The sequence below is a fragment of the Procambarus clarkii genome, chromosome 10 (genome assembly GCF_040958095.1).
Source record: "Procambarus clarkii isolate CNS0578487 chromosome 10, FALCON_Pclarkii_2.0, whole genome shotgun sequence".
Taxonomy (NCBI): Eukaryota; Metazoa; Arthropoda; class Malacostraca; order Decapoda; family Cambaridae; genus Procambarus; species Procambarus clarkii.
In genome coordinates, this window is record NC_091159.1 from 31,955,194 (window position 1) to 31,974,171 (window position 18,978).

At 40.0% G+C, this 18,978-nt stretch overlaps 1 protein-coding gene across 1 annotated transcript in view; it reads left to right on the top strand.

Moving 5' to 3' along the window:
* Positions 1 to 18,978, top strand: part of LOC123747421 (nephrin-like) — a 1,012,097-nt gene that overhangs the window by 832,075 nt on the left and 161,044 nt on the right. The window contains 3 exon segments of the mRNA XM_069321823.1: positions 13,727 to 13,927; positions 16,735 to 16,889; positions 18,787 to 18,931. Coding sequence (XP_069177924.1) covers positions 13,727 to 13,927; positions 16,735 to 16,889; positions 18,787 to 18,931 — 501 coding nt within the window.

The following is an 18,978-nucleotide window of genomic DNA, read 5'->3' on the forward strand; positions in this document are numbered from 1 at the left end:
ATTATGGTCGTCTGAGTTACTAAGTATCAGGAGCAGTGGTATTACACAGTCATAGATACTAAGTAACAGGAACAAGGATATTAGAGTATTCTGAAGCACGACCTGTGATAACACAGTAGTCTGAGGTACTAATTAGCAAGAACATTGATGTTAGAGTATTTCTACGTCACTAAGTAGCAGTAGCAGTTATATTAGAATAGTCTGCTTACCTAAGTAGCAGAAACTGGGATATTCAGGTCATCTAAGCTCCAAAGTAGCATGGTAAGGATTATTAGAGTAGCCTGGGTGTAAGTGTAAGTGGGGCACTTAAGTCAGCACATTCCGACTTCCAAGACTGCAAGAGCACTTAAGTGAGCGCTGTCTGAGGCGATAAATATTTAGTGTTAGAGCGTATATAATTTATAAGTATCATAAAGAGTTAAAGTGCATGTAACGGTATCTAAATGTCATCCCTCATCGCAACCTCCCAGCCAAAAAGAGCCGCATTTTTATTGTTGTTTGTAATACCTTGGTTAATGACATATACAGAATTTATGGCTTCTAACTTTTTTATTGAATTTTGAAAAAAAAAAATCATTACAGTTCTCTTAATTACAATGCAGTTTGTAATGTTACTCTTTTTCTATAGGACTTTACTACATTTTCTATGCGAATTTTACTACTTTTATTCTAAGATTTTCGTTCCAGTTTTCAACGGGATTTTTAATTTTTCAATTGAGTTTTGCTAAAATTTTATTATATTGGTACTGCCTTTATTTTATTTTGATACTTTTTATATTTATTTTGGCTTCATTTGGTATAAGACTTTAGTTCAGTTCTGAATTACGGATAGGACTAGCGCACTCTGTACGTTCTGCCTTGTCAGTAAGGTATTGTGGTGCCCGTGATGATCCTCTAGAGGCTTATAGACGCCTTAAGCTCAATACCAACACAATAGTCTGTCACTTACATAGGCCTTAATGATGTTTCTGAAATGGAACAATCATTAAGACTTTAGACTTTGACTTTGTCTCTCTCTCTCTCTCTCTCTCTCTCTCTCTCTCTCTCTCTCTCTCTCTCTCTCTCTCTCTCTCTCTCTCTCTCTCTCTCTCTCTCTCTCTCTCTCTCTCTCTCTCTCTCTCTCTCTCTCTCTCTCTCTCTCTCTCTCTCTCTCTCTCTCTCTCTCTCTCTCTCTCTCTCTCTCTCTCTCTCTCTCTCTTTCTCTCTCTCTCTCTCTCTATCTCTCTCTCTATCTCTCTCTCTCTCTCTCTCTATCTCTCTATCTCTCTCTCTCTCTCTCTCTCTGTCTCTCTCTCTGTCTCTCTCTCTGTCTCTCTCTCTGTCTCTCTCTCTGTCTCTCTCTCTGTCTCTCTCTCTGTCTCTCTGTCTCTGTCTCTCCCTTCCGTTGTCACTCTATTCTTCTCCCTTCTATCTATCTTTACCATATTGTGGTCTTCAGGTTTAGACGCGCGTCTTGGGTTACAAAGGTGGCCAATTCCATTCCTGTTCTCCTCCAAAGATTGTCTCATATGAAATCCACTTACTCTATCAAGACCGATGCACAGGAAACGTCAATATTTCAGTGCTGTATTTTTATATTTTTCGCATTTTTACCAGATTGATTCTGAAAAAAAGACGTAATATGTGTTCTGTATATATTCTCACCCGGTTTCCTCATGTGAAGGTGTTATCGTTATCTGTGATCTTCAAGATATCACAGAGCAACAAACAGACTATTCCTTCCCTCTCGAGCCAATCTTTCGGCAGAGAATTCAGAAATGTTCTTCCCTCTTCTCTTTCTCTCTCTCTCTCTCGTTCCCTCTCCGCCGTTAGACACTTCACCTCGAACCTGTGATCTTCAATTTGCGAGCGTCATTCCTCACCCACTCAGCCACATCGTTCTCCCGGCGACAATATCTCGCTCTTGTCGAACCGAAATTTACGCTTTCTTCTGTCTCTTTGGTCGTAGTGTTTGGGTGATGGTAAAGTTTGTGATATCATAAACTTGGTTTCGTTATGAAGTTTGTTGTCGTGAAGTTGTTTAGGTTTGATTAGAGGAAAGTTGGTTGCATTGAAATATTCATATCGTTAGTTATAATTGTCATAAAAAAAATTGTAACCCAAAGTTTATTATTGTAGTGCATCATTCATTTTTAGTAATTCGTTATAGAATATAACGAATTACTAAATTTGTTATAATACTAGTAATATAACGAATTACTAAATTCGTTATATTACTAGTTATATTGCGAATTACTAGTAGAATATAATTGTGCATTAATTGCAATTAACAGTCAATTAATACGCAACTATATTCTACCTATATACTATATTGTTCAAGGCCCCGAACCAGTATGGAAGCAACACCAGGTAGTATGGGCCAATAGGCCTTCTGCAGTTCTCATATCATATTTACACCCATTGTTTCGTGTTCTGTCTTGTGTTTGTCATAAGTTTGTTCACCTCACTCAAAACTTTTGTACGATATCACCTCACCCAAAATGAGTATAAGTTCGATGAATCTGAGTGTAAATTAAGTCTTTGAAAACTGAAATAAGAATTACGAAACGCGTTCAGGCGTCAGACAATTAAGTTATCGGAAACTAGGTTATTGCAAAGTTTGTTTACAGTGTTTTTGTATTCGTATTAAGATATAAATAGTTGGGGTTAGTTGGGAGTATAAGATCTATGAACCAAGGGGGGGGGTTGAGGGGGTATTTTAGCCCTACAATACCTTAATAACCAGACGGTATGTATACGAATTCACGAACTTCGTCCAGTATTAAAGTACACCTTCGGTGTACATGCACTGATGGGGTATACCTCCCTGTGTATACCACCATCAGTTCTAGTGCGAAGATCTGCGTCGTGATAAAACTTTACCAAATTTTTATAATTAACACCAACACCAATGTAATGAGCAGTGTGTGCAATGAAGAATGAATGGGCTTCAAGTGACCTAGTTTTTTCTTCAGAATCATCACCTTTGACTTATAGGATTTGCACAGCACTCAGTCAAGAAATACTGCATATGAAAGGTAACTCATCTTTGTATCAAGTTCGCCCTTGCTAAGAACTATGGCTTAGTCGTACTCAAAACGACGAAGACTGATAATGAGAGTATAGTTCTAGAGGTCAAACATCCTCATTTCGTGACGCCCAACATGCAAGTGACGACCTCCAGCTTCATCACGAATAGGACAGCTAATGTGTGTAATTACACAAGTCGCCTCCCATTATCTACACTAGGTCATATGACTAATACAGTGTTGACGGCGGATATGACAGCTGAGCTCAATCGATCGCAAACATATTTGCCCAAAATGACATGCAAAAATATATTAACAACCTAATATTAACCTCATTATGTATCCATGCATAAATCATATATTACCCGGAATTATGTTTGTTGTCGGTGAGTATGACACATTAATGTTACAGTTGACTGCACTTTCCTAATACTATCAAGTTGAAAAAATCTATTTACTCTAAGGACGTCAAATGCATTTATACCTCATAACTTTTGTTTCGTTCGAAGTAATAGTACAAAATTTTGTAATATAAATGCAAGTTTGAGAGAAATTTGGGAATATACGTGAAGCTGAGAGAAAATACTTAATTATGAATAAGTCTTTGAGCAGCTCTGCCGCCATCTTGAAAATAATTTGTTCATTTAAGGGAGCCAATTACATGTCTTCTTTCATCTAGTATTTGGAACGGCAAACTAATTTAATTTTGTATTTTCAAATCTTTCTTTAAGTTCTCTATTCCGTAATTCTTTCTCTCAGCATTTCTCATTTATTCTGTTAACATTAATTAAAATTTTCGAGATTTCTTTCTCTTTTTCTATCTCCTTTTCTATTTACTAACCCATCTCTATTTTCTCTAATGTTTTCTCTTTCTATATTTATGTTCCTCCTTTCAACTAACACAATTTTCTCCACCTTCTTTCCTTCTTCCTTTTCATATCCATTCTTTACCTGATTTTTTTTCTCTCATGTATCAATTCTTCCTCCTCCTCATTCTCCTTCTCCTGATCATCATCTTTGTATTCCACCTGATCTTCCGCCTCCATCTGATTTTCTTCCTCTTCCTCTCCATAATCTTCCTCCTCATCTGATTGTCCTCTGTGCCTCCTGCTTTCCCATGTCTTCTCTTTGGTAATTAATACCACGGACTCAGTCATTCTGGGACAATTCCCGTTATGACTAACTGGTGCGCCAGACTCAGTCACACTGGAACAATCCAAGATTTGGTTCCATTGGGACGCTAGACTTACCAATCTGGCTTGAGGCGGTTGACTTGTATGAAGCTTTAGAGGCGTGTTCAGACCCAACAGTGTTTGGGAACAGTTGGTGGGCTCTGCGGCGGGAATGGTGGAGTTTGTTGGTGGGATGTTGATTGTTGTGAATTGATGGAATGTTCGAGTTGTGTTGGTGGTGTGTGAGTGTTGTGAGTACTGTGTTGGCGGTGTGTGAGTGTGTTGGTGGTGTGTCGATGGTGTGATGGTGGTGTGTGTTGGGGGTGTGTCGGTAGTGTTTTGAGTGTTGGTGGTGTACTTGTATGTTTTTGTGTGTTGAGTCTACAGTGTCTAGCTTCATGCCCCGCCTACTAGCCTTGTTATACCTGTTGCGTTACAGTTGAACTATTCTGACGTTCGAATTCTTTGTCGAATCTGGCCTAAAGTTTGTCACTAGAAACACCATCCAGAATTTCTTCTTTCAGTGCATTCGACTTACTAACCATCCGTACAGAGTACCTGTGTTTCCATACATTTCTTTAACAATATGCGTTTCCAAGTTCTATCTGCTTTCGCGTGTCTTACTTTTTCTGCAATTTGAAGAGGCTGTCCGTGTCCACCTTGTCTATTTCTCATAGTATCTTGTAAAATGTGATCATATCCCCACTGTTTTTTCTAACCTCTATGGGAGTGAGGTTTTATTCTACTAGTTTATCATCACAGCTTAAGTTGTGATGTTGTGGTATGTTGCTGTTGTGTTGGTGAGGCGTGTGTTTGTAGTGTGTGTGTTGTGTGTTGGCGGTGTTTTAGTGTGTTAGTGTTTTGATTATGGCATGTTAGTGGTGTGTTCGTGGCGTGTTGGCGATGTGTTGGCGGTGTGTTGCAAGCGTGTTGCTGGTGAGTTTTGGTGTTGGTGGTATATTGGTGGTGATTTGATGGTGTGCTGTTGGTGTGTTGGTAGTGTGTTGGTGGTGCACCAATGGCATACGCTTTGAGTGTGAGTGTGTGTGTGTACTCACACACACACTCACACAGAACTCACTTAGTCACTTAGTTGTACTCACTTAGTCACTTAGTTGTGCTTGCGGGGGTTGAGCTCTGGCTCTTTGGCCCCGCTTCTCACCCGTCAATTAACTGATGTACAGATTCCTAAGCCTACTGGGCTCTATCATATCTACATTTGAAACTAAGTATGAAGTCAGCCTCCACCACATCACTGCCTAATGCATTCCACTTGTTAACTACTCTGACACTGAAAAAGTTCTTTCTAACGTCCCTGTGGCTCATTTGGGTACTCAGTTTCCACCTGTGTCCCCTTGTTCGCATACCACCCGTGTTAAAACGTTTATCCTTATCTACCCTGTTAATTCCTCTGAGAATTTATAGGTAGTGATCATGTATTCCCTTTTTCTTCTGTCTTCCGGTGTCGTGAGGTGCATCTCACGCAGCTTTTCCTCGTAACTAATACCACTTCGTTCTGGGACTAGACTAGTGGCATACCTCTGAACTTTTTCCATCTTTTTCTTGTGCTTGACAAGGTATGGGCTACATGCTGGGGCCGCATACTCCAGGATTGGTCTTACATATGCGGTGTACAAGGTTTTGAATGATTCTTTACACAGGTTACTGAAGGCTGTTCTGTTTTCAGCCAGCCTCGTGTATTTATGTGGGCTTCAGGAGACAGGTTTGGTGTGATATCAACTTCTAGATCTTTCTCTTTGTCATTTTCATGAAGTACGTCATCTCCCACTCGGTATCCTGTGTCTGACTTCCTGTTTCCATGACCTAGTTTCATGACTATGCATTTACTTGTTTGAACTTTAGTAGCCATTTGTTGGACCATTCATTCAGTCTGTCTAGGTCATCTTGTAGCCTCCTTCTATCATCCTCTGTTTTAATCCTCTTCATAATTTTTGCACCATGAACAAACAATGAGAGGAACGACTATATACCCTTTGGGAGACTATTTACGTATATCAGAAACAGTACAGGTCCAAGGACTAAACCCGGCGGGACACCACTGGTGACGTCTCGTTAATTTGAGCCCTCACCCCTCACAGTGACTTGCTGTCTCCTGTTGTTTCGATACTCCCTTTTCCAATGGAGTACCTTCCCTTTCACTCCTGCCTGCATCTCCAGCTTTTTCACTAGCATCTTGTGTAGTACTGTGTCAAAGGCTTTCTGGCAATCCAAAAATATGCAGTCTGCTCACCCCTCTTTTTCTTGCCTGATTTGTGTTGCTTGATCGTAGAATTCAATTAATCCCGTGAGGCAGGACTTGCCATCCCTGAACCCTTGTAGATGCTGTGTTACAAAGTTCGTTCGCTCCAGATTTTCCCCTGGCATTTTTTCGCACAATCTTCTCCATCAGCTTGCAAGGTATGCAGGTTAGGGACACTGGCCTGTAGTTCGGTGCTTCCTGTCTATCCCCCTTCTTGTATATCGGGACTACATTAGCCGTCTTCCAAATTTTTGGTAATTCCCCTGTTACTAGTGATTTGTTATACACTATGGAGAGTGGCAGGCACATTGCTTCTGCTCTTTCCTTTAGTATCCAAGGAGAGATTCAGTCCGGGCTTGTAACCTTTGTCACATCCAACTCAAGCAAGAGCTTACATCGTCACTGGTAATCCCAAACTCTTCTAGTGGTTCCTGGTTAACTATTCTCTCTCTTATCTCTGGAACTTCCCCTTGCTCTAACGTGAAAACCCCTGGAAGTTCTTATTCAATTCCTCACACACTTCCTTGTCGTTTGTAGTGAATCTGTTTGCCCTTATCCTCAATTTCATTACCTGTTCCTTTACTGTTGTTTTTCTCTTGATGTGGCTATGCAGCAATTTAGGTTGAGTCTTTGCCTTGCTTACGATGTCATTTTTGTATTGCCCTTCTTCCTCTTTTCTCAACCTGACATATTCATTCCTGGCAGTCTAGTATCTTGGGTTAAATCCTAACAACCATTTGTTCGACCATTCCTTCAGTTTGTTTAGGTCTTCTTTAAACCTCACGTAGTCTTCCTCTGTCTTAATCCGTCTCATAATTTTGTCATCATCAGTAAACATTGAGAGAAATGAGTCAATACCCTCCGGAAGATCATTTAGGTATATCAGGAACAGGATAGGACCGAGTACTGAGCCCTGTGGGACTCCACTGGTGACTTCACGCCAATATGAGGTCTCATCCCTCACTGTAACTCTCTACTTCCTTTTGCTTAGATACTCCCTTATTCACTTGAGCACCTTACCAGTTACTCCTGCCACTGTGTGTGTGTGTGTGTGTGTGTGTGTGTGTGTGTGTGTGTGTGTGTGTGTGTGTGTGTGTGTGTGTGTGTGTGTGTGTGTGTGTGTTTGTGTGTGTGTGTGTGTGTGGTGGAACACGAATATTCATATTTCCTCCTCGGCAACGTCACAGGTTCTTAGATTTCCTCGAAAGCTTACAAACCATTCCATAACTTCCAAGAACAATGAGCTTCCTCCGTCTACCCTTCCATCTCGCCTCACGGTACATTCAGCACATCTAAGCACCCTTAACGGATCAACGAGGAGACGTCGTTGTCCTCCTTCTGCCTTTTGTTGCAATCCAAACTTTCAATTTCCCCTTTGAACAATCAGCAGATATGTATCTCCAATTCGTATGAATAATTATCACATTCAAAGCTATTTGTTGTAATATACATATATCATAAACAAGTCCATCCCGTCACCAATTAGTTAGTCTATCCCTTCATTCTCCTTTCTCAGTATAGAATAGACTGAGCTTCTATTCCATTAATTACGAAACACAGTTTTATGTATCTCTCCTGTATAGAATATTTGTCACTCCAATCTTTCTCTCCAACGAGATACACAACAGCATTCTCAGCTTCCCGACGCTTGGAATAATTTACACTATTAGCTTCGTTTGGTAACAAGCAATCCGCCACCCATACCCTCTCCGCCACAGCCATTGGCCCAAGACGACTCACACACAACAATCAGCGCACTAAAACAACTTCCCCACTGAACGATCTTCACCCAAGACCCTTCCTAAAGACCAGTTAAGCACCCATAACCCTTCCCACACAACAGTCAGCATGCAAAACCTTTCCCAAACTATAATTATTCCACTTTCGTTCCTATATCCTCAGAACAATCACTTTCCCAATCCTGCTGGCACAGAACAAATATTTCCACTACCCTTAATTAACAACAGAACAATCAATACCACTTCTTACTTCATAACCGAACACTCACCTCTTAGTAACTCCTTAATTAATGAAAATGCCGCTTTGTTTACCTTACATATTGACCAAACAATGACATCTGTGTCCTACCTTAGAGATAAACAAAAAATTTGTGTCTGACAATTCCTCTACGAGAGTTTACTTCGACGTTCCTGGGAATAATCAACATATTACTACCAGCATCAACATATATTCAACATATTACTACCAGCATCAATATCTATTCAGTAGATTACTACAAGAATCAATATAATCCTCATACCCACATCCACAATCATGATTAGTGACACAGCTGTGTCATTAATGAAGAGTGACACCTTCACAACTACCACCAATTCTACCACCACTATCACTTTACCAGCATAACAAGCACCAGCACTACCACCACTAGTGCTGGTGGTATCTCTCTTTCTCTTTCACCGTCATGATTACCACCGCCACTATCCTCCCCACGACTTTGGCATCACCTCTGCCACCTCTGTCACCATCACCAAAGCCAATTCCACCACCGCTGGCATCACAACAACCACTTCCACCTCCACTGCCATCATCACAAACTTCATCACTACCACTACAGTAACCAGCATTTTCAATACAACTACCAGCACCACTACCATCATCTCCACCTCCACCATCACCACTACCAGCACCACCACCACCACCACCAAGAGCACCACCACCATCACCATCACCACCCATCACAGGGCACTCTTAACTTCTAACGTCATTTCTCCTTGATTGGGACCTCATTTTCCGGCGAGGAACATCTCCACCTTCAGCCTCATTACTTCCCACAGGTCCCGTGTCTTCAAGGAATTGGGAGGGGTATAAAGAGATAGGGAGGGAGAAGGATGGGGATAAATGTGAAAGGGGGGGTTGATAGGGTGGAACAGAGTCAAAGGACAGAGGGGGGAGGGGTGAGTAGGGTTAATATTGAAGCTAATTTTGCCCACCCAAATCATGTCACACAAGGCAGGTCATGGTGACGGCTCGCGTGTGCTGGATGGTGTAGGTGATGGTGTGGTTGTTGGTGTTTGTAGTGGTGATGGTTGTGGTGATGGTGGTGGGGGTCTTACGTACCTGTCACCATCAACGGAGGACTGAGGTCGAGCTATTAATGCCCCGGCTATTTGACTTGTTGTGCCTGTTCCATTAAAATATAACTCTACTTTGTTATTGATAACTTCATCTACATTTGTGCACAATACGTTTATGCTGCTCATTATAACTGGGCTGCATTTGCGTCCCCCAAAGCGTATTTGTTCATGTGATTGCGTTGCTGTGTCTGATAGGGGAAGACGGAGTTTGATGATCTAGTCACTCGTGCGAGCTCACTTGTTTGGGTACCTCATTAAGCAAGGCAGTTTTACTATTTCCCTCTATAGGAAATGTCACTCCGTTGCTATATTAAGCTGGTTAGTCCCCCTATTTTTTACAATAAAATGCTCTCTGCCATAAGATTTGCTTCCTCCTGTATAATGTCAATGCTATTTTCTGGGCTCCTTGCATTTCTTATTTTTTTTCCTGATTCGCTTTGCTATCTCCCTATCCTCCTTAAATATTTTCTGTCTAATAAATACTGCAAGGTACATTTCCTCATCCCTCAAATAATTATTTTCTATCAGTAAATATTTAAATGGATTGCTTTTAAGAAAAATTACTTGACTGGTCTCTTTCTTTAACTCTGAAATGTACCTAGGATCCCCAGCATTTATATATAGAAATATTCCACTTACATTGTTGCTTCTCCAGCCTGAGTTTCTGTTATTTCAGATTGGTCTTTCTCTCTTCTTATTTACCACGTGTCTCTCTCTGGCTCTGATTGGTTGTATATTACAATAACTCTTCCCTCTCAAACTCTTTCTTTGTACTTCTCAATATGAGGAGTTTTTACAGAGTAACACTGTTGCCTTATTTTCTTTTCCTCTGACTATTTTCCTGCTTCAGCAAAGGTTTTAACTGACCTTACTCCAAAAATCTGTTACATTATCCACGTTGAATTCTCTCCTCTGTTATCGTACTCATTTCCTTTGTTGAATTCCCTTTCCATCATTTGTATTCGTCTCTATAACCTATTCATACTTGAATCCCTTTTAAGATTTCTTTCCACCAGCTCTTCTAATTGCAATGGGGAGTTTAAGACTCCCAAATGCAACAGTCCTAGAGATCAAGTTACACCTCTAGGTTTTCAATGATCTCATTCTTTTTTTCTTCTTTGTCCTGCATTTATTGAAATTGCCTTTCAAGAAAAGGTACCACTTCTTTAAGTTTTCTTATCACTTCCCCCCTTTTCTCTCTCTTTCTTCCACATATTTTTGTATGTTTGCATTGCCTCTCACTAGTTCATCGATGCTTTCATTAGGTTCTTCTATGGTAACTGCCAGTGTTTGCTCCTCATTCATACGATCCTCTAAGGTCATTAACGTTTTCTTTATGACTGGGTTATTTACTGAGGACTTTCCATATCCCAGCCCATCCTAATGTTTAGGCAGTACTTATAGTAACGACGAGGTCCATCGAACATATATTAACGTAAAAGACTTTAAGAGAGTAAACATTGGTACTATTCAATTTGGACAGACCGGAAAAGTTTTTGTATTGCTGTTGCATAGAAAACTTAACGTAACCAATAATTAACCTTCCTAGGCCTAATACCAACCCGTCCTCTTAAAGATAACGTCGCTTTTCGCTCGTATGCTTTTCGCTCTTTCGCTTTTCATGACGTTTTGAAACTTTAGGAGAATTTCTTGCCCTCCTAACCTACCAGAGGACCCTTAACTTACTGTTAAGAAAAAATTATCCAAAAATTATTTTAATTTTTTTCTGAAATTACGTCCATATTCGGCCATACGGGCATACCGCCAAATTCAGACGTAATTTGTAAAAGGATAGGTATTTTAGTGAGATGATTTAATTTCAAATTACGTCCATTTTTAGCCACAGCGAGCATACGACTGAAAAACGACATTATTTTAAGAGAACGCATTGATCTGAGGTCAAATATAGTGCATACACACACACACACACACACACACACACACACACACACACACACACACACACACACACACACACACACACACACACACACACACACACACACACACACATACCAGTTCCAGAGCCCAATAGGCTCAGGAACTTGTACACCTGTTGATTGATGGTTGAGACACACTCTTATATATATTTATATATATATATATGTCGTACCTAGTAGCCAGAACTCACTTCTCAGCCTACTATGCAAGGCCCGATTTGCCTAATAAGCCAAGTTTTCATGAATTAATTGTTTTTCGACTACCTAACCTACCTAACCTAACCTAACCTAACTTTTTCGGCTACCTAACCCAACCTAACCTATAATGATAGGTTAGGTTAGGTTAGGTAGGGTTGGTTAGGTTCGGTCATATATCTACGTTAATTTTAACTCCAATAAAAAAAATGCCCTCAGATATAATGAAATGGGTAGATTTATCATTTCATAAGAAAAAAATTAGAGAAAATATATTAATTCAGGAAAACTTGGCTTATTAGGCAAAACGGGCCTTGCATAGTAGGCTGAGAAGTGCGTTCTGGCTACTAGGTACGACATATATATATATATATATATATATATATATATATATATATATATATATATATATATATATATATATATATATATATCCTCTTCTCCGAGGCTATGGGTCCCCACATTGGCACCAGAGGTGGTACCCTCACAAACTTTTATATATATATATATATATATATATATATATATATATATATATATATATATATATATATATATATATATATATATATATATATATATATATAATATATATATATATATATATATATATATATATATATATATATATATATATATATATATTTATATATATATATATATATATATTTATATATATATATACATATTTATATATATATATATGTGTGTGTGTGTGTGTGTGTGTGTGTGTGTGTGTGTGTGTGTGTGTGTGTGTGTGTGTGTGTGTGTGTGTGTGTGTGTGTGTGTGTGTGTGTGTGTGTTTGTGTGTGTGTGTGTGTGTGTGTGTAAGTGTGTGTGTGTGTGTGTGTGTGTGTGTGTGTGTGTGTGTGTGTGTGTGTGTGTGTGTGTGTGTGTGTAAGTGTGTGTGTGTGTGTATTTATATTATATAAGTTTGGATTTTAGCTTTATTTTTTCGGAGTCTATAAAGTGAATAGTTACAAATTCCAGCATCTAATTGTCCATGAAGTCTATGTATTCACTATGGCCCACATAGATACAAAAATTATAATCTAAACAGGAGGATTGGTTGTCATATCCTTTTTGTCTCTCACTCCTAGGTGATGTTTACGAAACTCTGGTGATATAACCCGTACACTGGATAAACATGGCTTCCACTAATTTCATTTGACGACTCACCCTGCCAATATACGATACTGATAGACCCTGAAGGGTAGCTCCTGTCGTGAAATGGGGTGGGGAAATGAGGTGGTAATGGTGGTTGTGATGATGGTGAGGGTGGTGGTGGTGGTGGTTCTGGAGACCACATAGAATGAAGATGCACTGCTACTGCCGTCTTTTCTGCACAACTCAGGGAGTTGATAGTTGTGGGGTTGTTTCAACATCGAATAAAGACACGCAGCTGGGTCAAGCCCTGGTTCCTTTCTCTACTACTTCTGCGTTTCCTCTCACTGACTTCTCTTCAGCTGTCCCAACTTTAAGGCTCGCCCTAATGGGCATCTTATCCTTTATATTATTGTATTGAATTGTAGGTGGTTGTGCTGGTAATGGAGGTTGCGTTGATGGTGGTTTAGGTTGTGATTTTGTTATGGGAACTTGTGTTAATGCGTGTGATGGTGCCGGTGGTAGTGATTTCAAAGTACTAATACTGGTGATTCACCTAATTATGCTCATCTAATTGTGCTCGCGGGGGCTGAGCTTCGGCACGTTAGTCTCGCCTCTCAACCGCCAATCAACTGCTGTAAAGGTTCATGAGCCAATTGGTCTCTATCACATCTACATATGAAACTGAAAGTCTGCCTCCACCACACCACTGCAATGTACCATTACTAGTGAATGAGATTATTCCCTCCCATTACCCACTCATGTCACCCATTCTAGCTACATTCCATTAGGTTACCCCATTAGGTTGCCCTTACTAACCCCACAATTTAACCTCACAGAGTAACCCAGACTATGAATATAATCTCTCCCCTTCCTGGCCTCTAATTCAAGCTACCGTTACTTTTCCTCAGGTCTCCCCTTCTAATCCGTGCCTCCCTCTCTCTCCCCTCAGGTCGGCCGCCCCCCTCTGTGACCTGGTGGTCTGAAAGAGTGCTTGAGGAACGAAACTTCGAGGTCACAAGAGAAGGTCACGTTCGCTCTGACCTCAAAATAGCGGAAGTAACCCGCGCCCATCACCTCAAGTCCTACACCTGCCAGGCACAAAATAATAATCAACAGAAGTTGATGGAGGAGATCACCATAGACATGAATTGTGAGTTGATGGTTAGATGGGAGAGTTAATGAGGTATAAGTCTAATAGGTAACATGATAGTAGAATAGTGAAAACAGTTGTTGAGTCGAAAGCTTGGTGGTGAAAAGGTCACTTTAGGTCTATTCTTGGGGATCATATGATTCACCTGTGACACATTCATGCAGGAACGGACGATGAGGCTAAGCACTCTCATGCTGTGAGTTGCTGGCAGGGGTTATAATGGTCGAGGTTATGACCTGAAAAACCAAGAGTTTAGAGCACTGGAGTGTTTAGGAATCAATCATGCTGTGGTTGATGGAGGAGGTGCTGATTGACGGTATGATGATGTGGACGCAGGGTATAATGAGGCTTATGAAAGATATAAGGAAGGGAATGGTAGGTACAATGAAGTGCATGAAGAATACAATGAGGTGGGTGAAGGATGCCATGAGGTGGATAAAGTATGGAACTGAAGTGGATGTAGGGCATAATGGTATGGATAAATGATACAATTATGTTTATGAAGGATACCTTGAAGTTAATGTCGGGAAGAAAGACGTTGATTAAGAGGTATGAGATGGATGAAGGGTATGATGAATATGAATTTCAATTCAACTGCAATCATTCCTAACTATTCACGTACTTATCTCATACTCATCATACGCCCACCACTTACTCTATCACCCATAACCTTCATCCCCCCATTCTCTTATTATGCATCATCAATACCTCTCCCACTCATCATCCTCCAAAATCATGTCAATCTTGCACAAGTTCTTCCCGACTCAAAATGATCTCATACCCCCACTCCCACCATTGTATTTCCCCATTTCTTCCTTTTCCTATATAGCCTTCCCAGTGCTATATTGTCGTAATGGCTTGGCGCTTTCTCCTCATAGTTCCCTTCCTCCCCCTCCCCCCAATTACGTCACTCTTCATCCATCGCTTCCATTTCATCCATCCCTTTCCCTCCCAACCATCCTGCAATCGTCGTCCCCTAATCACCCTCTCGTATTCCACAGACCTTGTGCATCCCATGCCAAACCTAACCCCCATCCGATGCCTTTGTTTTAAATTTCTTATCCTCGCTGTCATGTATGTTGTTGTTTTAGATTCAGCTACTTGGAACAATATGTTCCAAGTAGCACGGGCTATGGTGAGCCCGTAGTGGACTTACCTGCCACAGAGTGGGACTGTAACTTGCTGCCCTGTAACTCTACATAACATTTAAACCTCTCCACTTCCCACCCCATTACGGGATATTCATGCCCATACTACCTCTTGGGTGGCTTAATCTTCATCAATCAATCAATCCCCACCCCAACAACCTCAAGGATCCCTTCCCGCTTCCCAACTCCACTTGTCCTTCTTTTGATACTCCCCATGCAATATTCACAATATATATATATATATATATATATATATATATATATATATATATATATATATATATATACATATATATATATATATATATATATATATATATATATATATATGTATGTATATATATATATATATATATATATATATATATATATATATATATATATATATATATATATATATATATATATATATATATATATATATATATATATATATATATATATAGATATATATATTCCTGCTCAAGGAACCACCCCCCAACACTATTGGCATAGACGTCATGGATGAGAGTAAGCGATTATTGATGGAAGAAAGTGAGCCTCAAAGTAGTGAACCAAATACAGACGGGAGTGTAAATAATGCGAGTGAATTTCAGGAAGGATCACATGAACAAAACTCATATATAATCTCACTCACATAAACTATAATGTCAGGAGCCATGGTGAATGTTGTGTTTCTTCACGACAACTTTAGAGTAACGCGAGACAAGGAAGGAAGGGGTGGGGAAGAAGTAATTCAGCTTATAAAATAGGAATGTAGCTTCGAAGAGAGTTTACAGACAACTTAATGAGCATAATGATAATATAAGAACCAACGCTAGTATTGATATATATCACTACTGACTATCCTAGTCATGGTCACCGTGTGGGGTCACCTGCTGAGGTCCCGACGGTCTTCAGGTCATTTCCCATAAAAACAGCCATTTTAAGTCAATATTTGGAGGTCTGGTCGTGGACCGGGCCACGGGGACGCTAAGTCCTGAAATCATCTAAAGAAGACTTAAGATAATTACTACCTTCACTAACAGACAGGATTAAGACAGACACAACGTGGCATTCATAGCTTTAGAAGAAAACACAACCACAGTCGCTGATAAAAATGGATCACGACTCGTAATCCTACGAGACTTGAATCATGAAAGCTAGACTGGGAGAACTGAGAACCACACGAAGAAACAGATACTTGGAGAGGTAAACTATTTGATGTGACAACGAGAAGCGTTTTTAAGCTAAAATATCTGGGATCCCACAAGAATGAGAGGTAATGATGATTCAGCTATATCATTCATTTTAGCCCGATTCATTCAGCATCAATTATCCTTCGTATTTTATAAACTAATCACATCAGACTCTACATCCAGTCATCCGGTATTCTTCTCCCCTTCTCTTTTATTACTAATTTGTTTATTCCCCAACTCATGTCTACGCCTCTCTTCACATACACGACTGTCCTTCAGAATACATCCCTTACTCTTTGCCGTCACTCCCACGTCACCCACCACTCTATTTAAATCCCATTCACCCGACTCCCCCCACATTTCTGACTCACTCACGTTTCATCCTCTCATCTAACAAGTCTCTCCCTCCACCCCCACTACCACCAACCACACAGCTCATTAGACTTCATTCAATTCTCTCTCACCCTGTCTTCTTTTCCAGTACGACCACTGAGTGTCAGGATCAAAATCCCCGAGGATCCCCTTATATCAGGCCGCCACTACACCTTCACCTGCGAGAGTTTGGGATCCAAGCCCCCAGCCGTCATCAAGTGGATCGAGGAGACAGGAGAAGTAGAGGGAGCGAGAACCCATACGGTACGATCTACCATATCTCTCTCTCTCTCTCTTTCTCTCTGTCTCTCTCCCTCTCTCTCTCTCTGTCTGTCTATCTCTCTCTCTCTCTCTCTATCTCTCTCTCTCTCTCTCTCTCTCTCTCTCTCTCTCTCTCTCTCTCTCTCTCTCTCTCTCTCTCTCTCTCTCTCTCTCTCTCTCTCTCTCTCTCTCTCTCGTTCTCTCTCCCCCACGTTCTCTTCCATAAATTTAATCCTTTTTTTAATATGTTTTACTGTTCAGTTTTTCTTTTACCCATAGCTATCTATTTTACTGTAATAAAGCACCCATGATTCCTTGTATCATTTTGGTCGTGAATGTATTTATGTCTGTAACAGAGATTTTGTACTCTGTTTTTTTTTTTTGTCTCTTTCTCTCTCCCCTCCTGACGCAGACACCTGGCAATATTTTAAGTTTTGGCGATTCTGAAGTTGAAAAGATTTTTTCGTGGATGAAACTCAAACTCTTCTTTTATCTCTCTTTCTCACTTACTTCTTTTTCTTCTTCCTCTAACTCTCTCATTCCCGTTTTCTCTATCTCCCTCACTTGCTTTCTCACTCACTCTTTTTCTATCTCTCCTTCTCTCTCTCATTCTCTCTCTCATTTGCACTCTCTCTCTCTCTCTCCCTCACTTGCTTTCTCACTCACTCTTTTTCTATCTCTCCTTCTCTCTCTCATTATCTCTCTCATTTGCACTCTCTCTCTCTCTCTCTCTCTCTCTCTCTCTCTCTCTCTCTCTCTCTCTCTCTCTCTCTCTCTCTCTCTCTCTCTCTCTCTCTCTCTCTCTCTCTCTCTCTCTTTCTCTCTCTCTCTCTCTTTCTCTATATAGAAAAATATAATCCATTTTTTAATCTATTTTTTACTGTTAAGTTTTTCTTTTATCCATAGCTACCTCGTTTACTGTAATATGTTATGTCCTTTCTCTGTAAAATATGTTGGGTTTATCGCGAAATATTCATTTAATCTCCCTCTCTCCCTCTCCAAGGTTTCTACTAGTTTTGAACTAAATTTAAATATACTTTATAAACTTTAATGATTTTATTTGATCTGTTTTTTGCATATTGTTTATCTCTGTTTACCAAATTTATCGCCAATCTTTAGGTTCGTTTCTCCTTGTTTACATCAAGGAAATTTTATCAGTTATTTATTTCACTTTGTTTCTTTCTCGATTTATTGAACTACATTTTCCCGTTTTCTTGCTCCAACTGTACATAATTTGTATTAATTATTATTCGATGGACGAATATATATATATATATATATATATATATATATATACACCAACAGGTGAAAACATATTACAAACATATGTAATCCTTAAACATAGATTAAAACACAGGAAACAGAAACATATCCAACGTGTACATATGTAATGAGAGTTTACTTTCGTTCTAGACAATGTTCAGAACTAAAGTATATTACTGGTTGGTCAGTGAGCTATTGTGTTGGTCTTAATGACCCTTCAGAGGCTGAGTGGCAAAAATTCCAACCTCGGACCTGCTGGTTGATCAGCAGGTTTGTTTATATCTGAAGATACTTATGAAAACACAGATACTTTTGTCTTGATTTGTATTAGCAAGTCAGTATTCACCCTATGCTACTCTTATTATCTCTTTCTTTCTTCATTTATCTCTTAACCCTCCCTCTCCCTAAATCCCACTTCCCTCTTCCATTCTTCTCTACTCCCCTCTTCTGTTCCTCTCTTCCTTTCTCTTCTTTCTTGTTTTCCTCTCTTTCCCTATAGAATAACACAATACGATTTTTGACTCTCAATTTCTGTTATATTATTCACTTCTGTTTCCTCTCCTTCACCCCTCATCTCCTCCATCCCTTCTCCCCATTCTCCCCAGCTCTCATTCTCTCTTGTTTCTCTCCCCTATAGAGGTCGAGCCCTGGGGAGATCACCACGGGGTCCTTGACGTTGGTCCCCTCTCAGACCGACCATGGGAGAGTCCTCAAGTGCCAGGCCAGCAACCCTTCAGTGCCAGGGAGTGCCATATCGGATTCAGTGCAACTTAATGTCCATTGTAAGTGCAATGTTGCTTCAGGACAGAGTGAATGGGGCTTGTCTGGG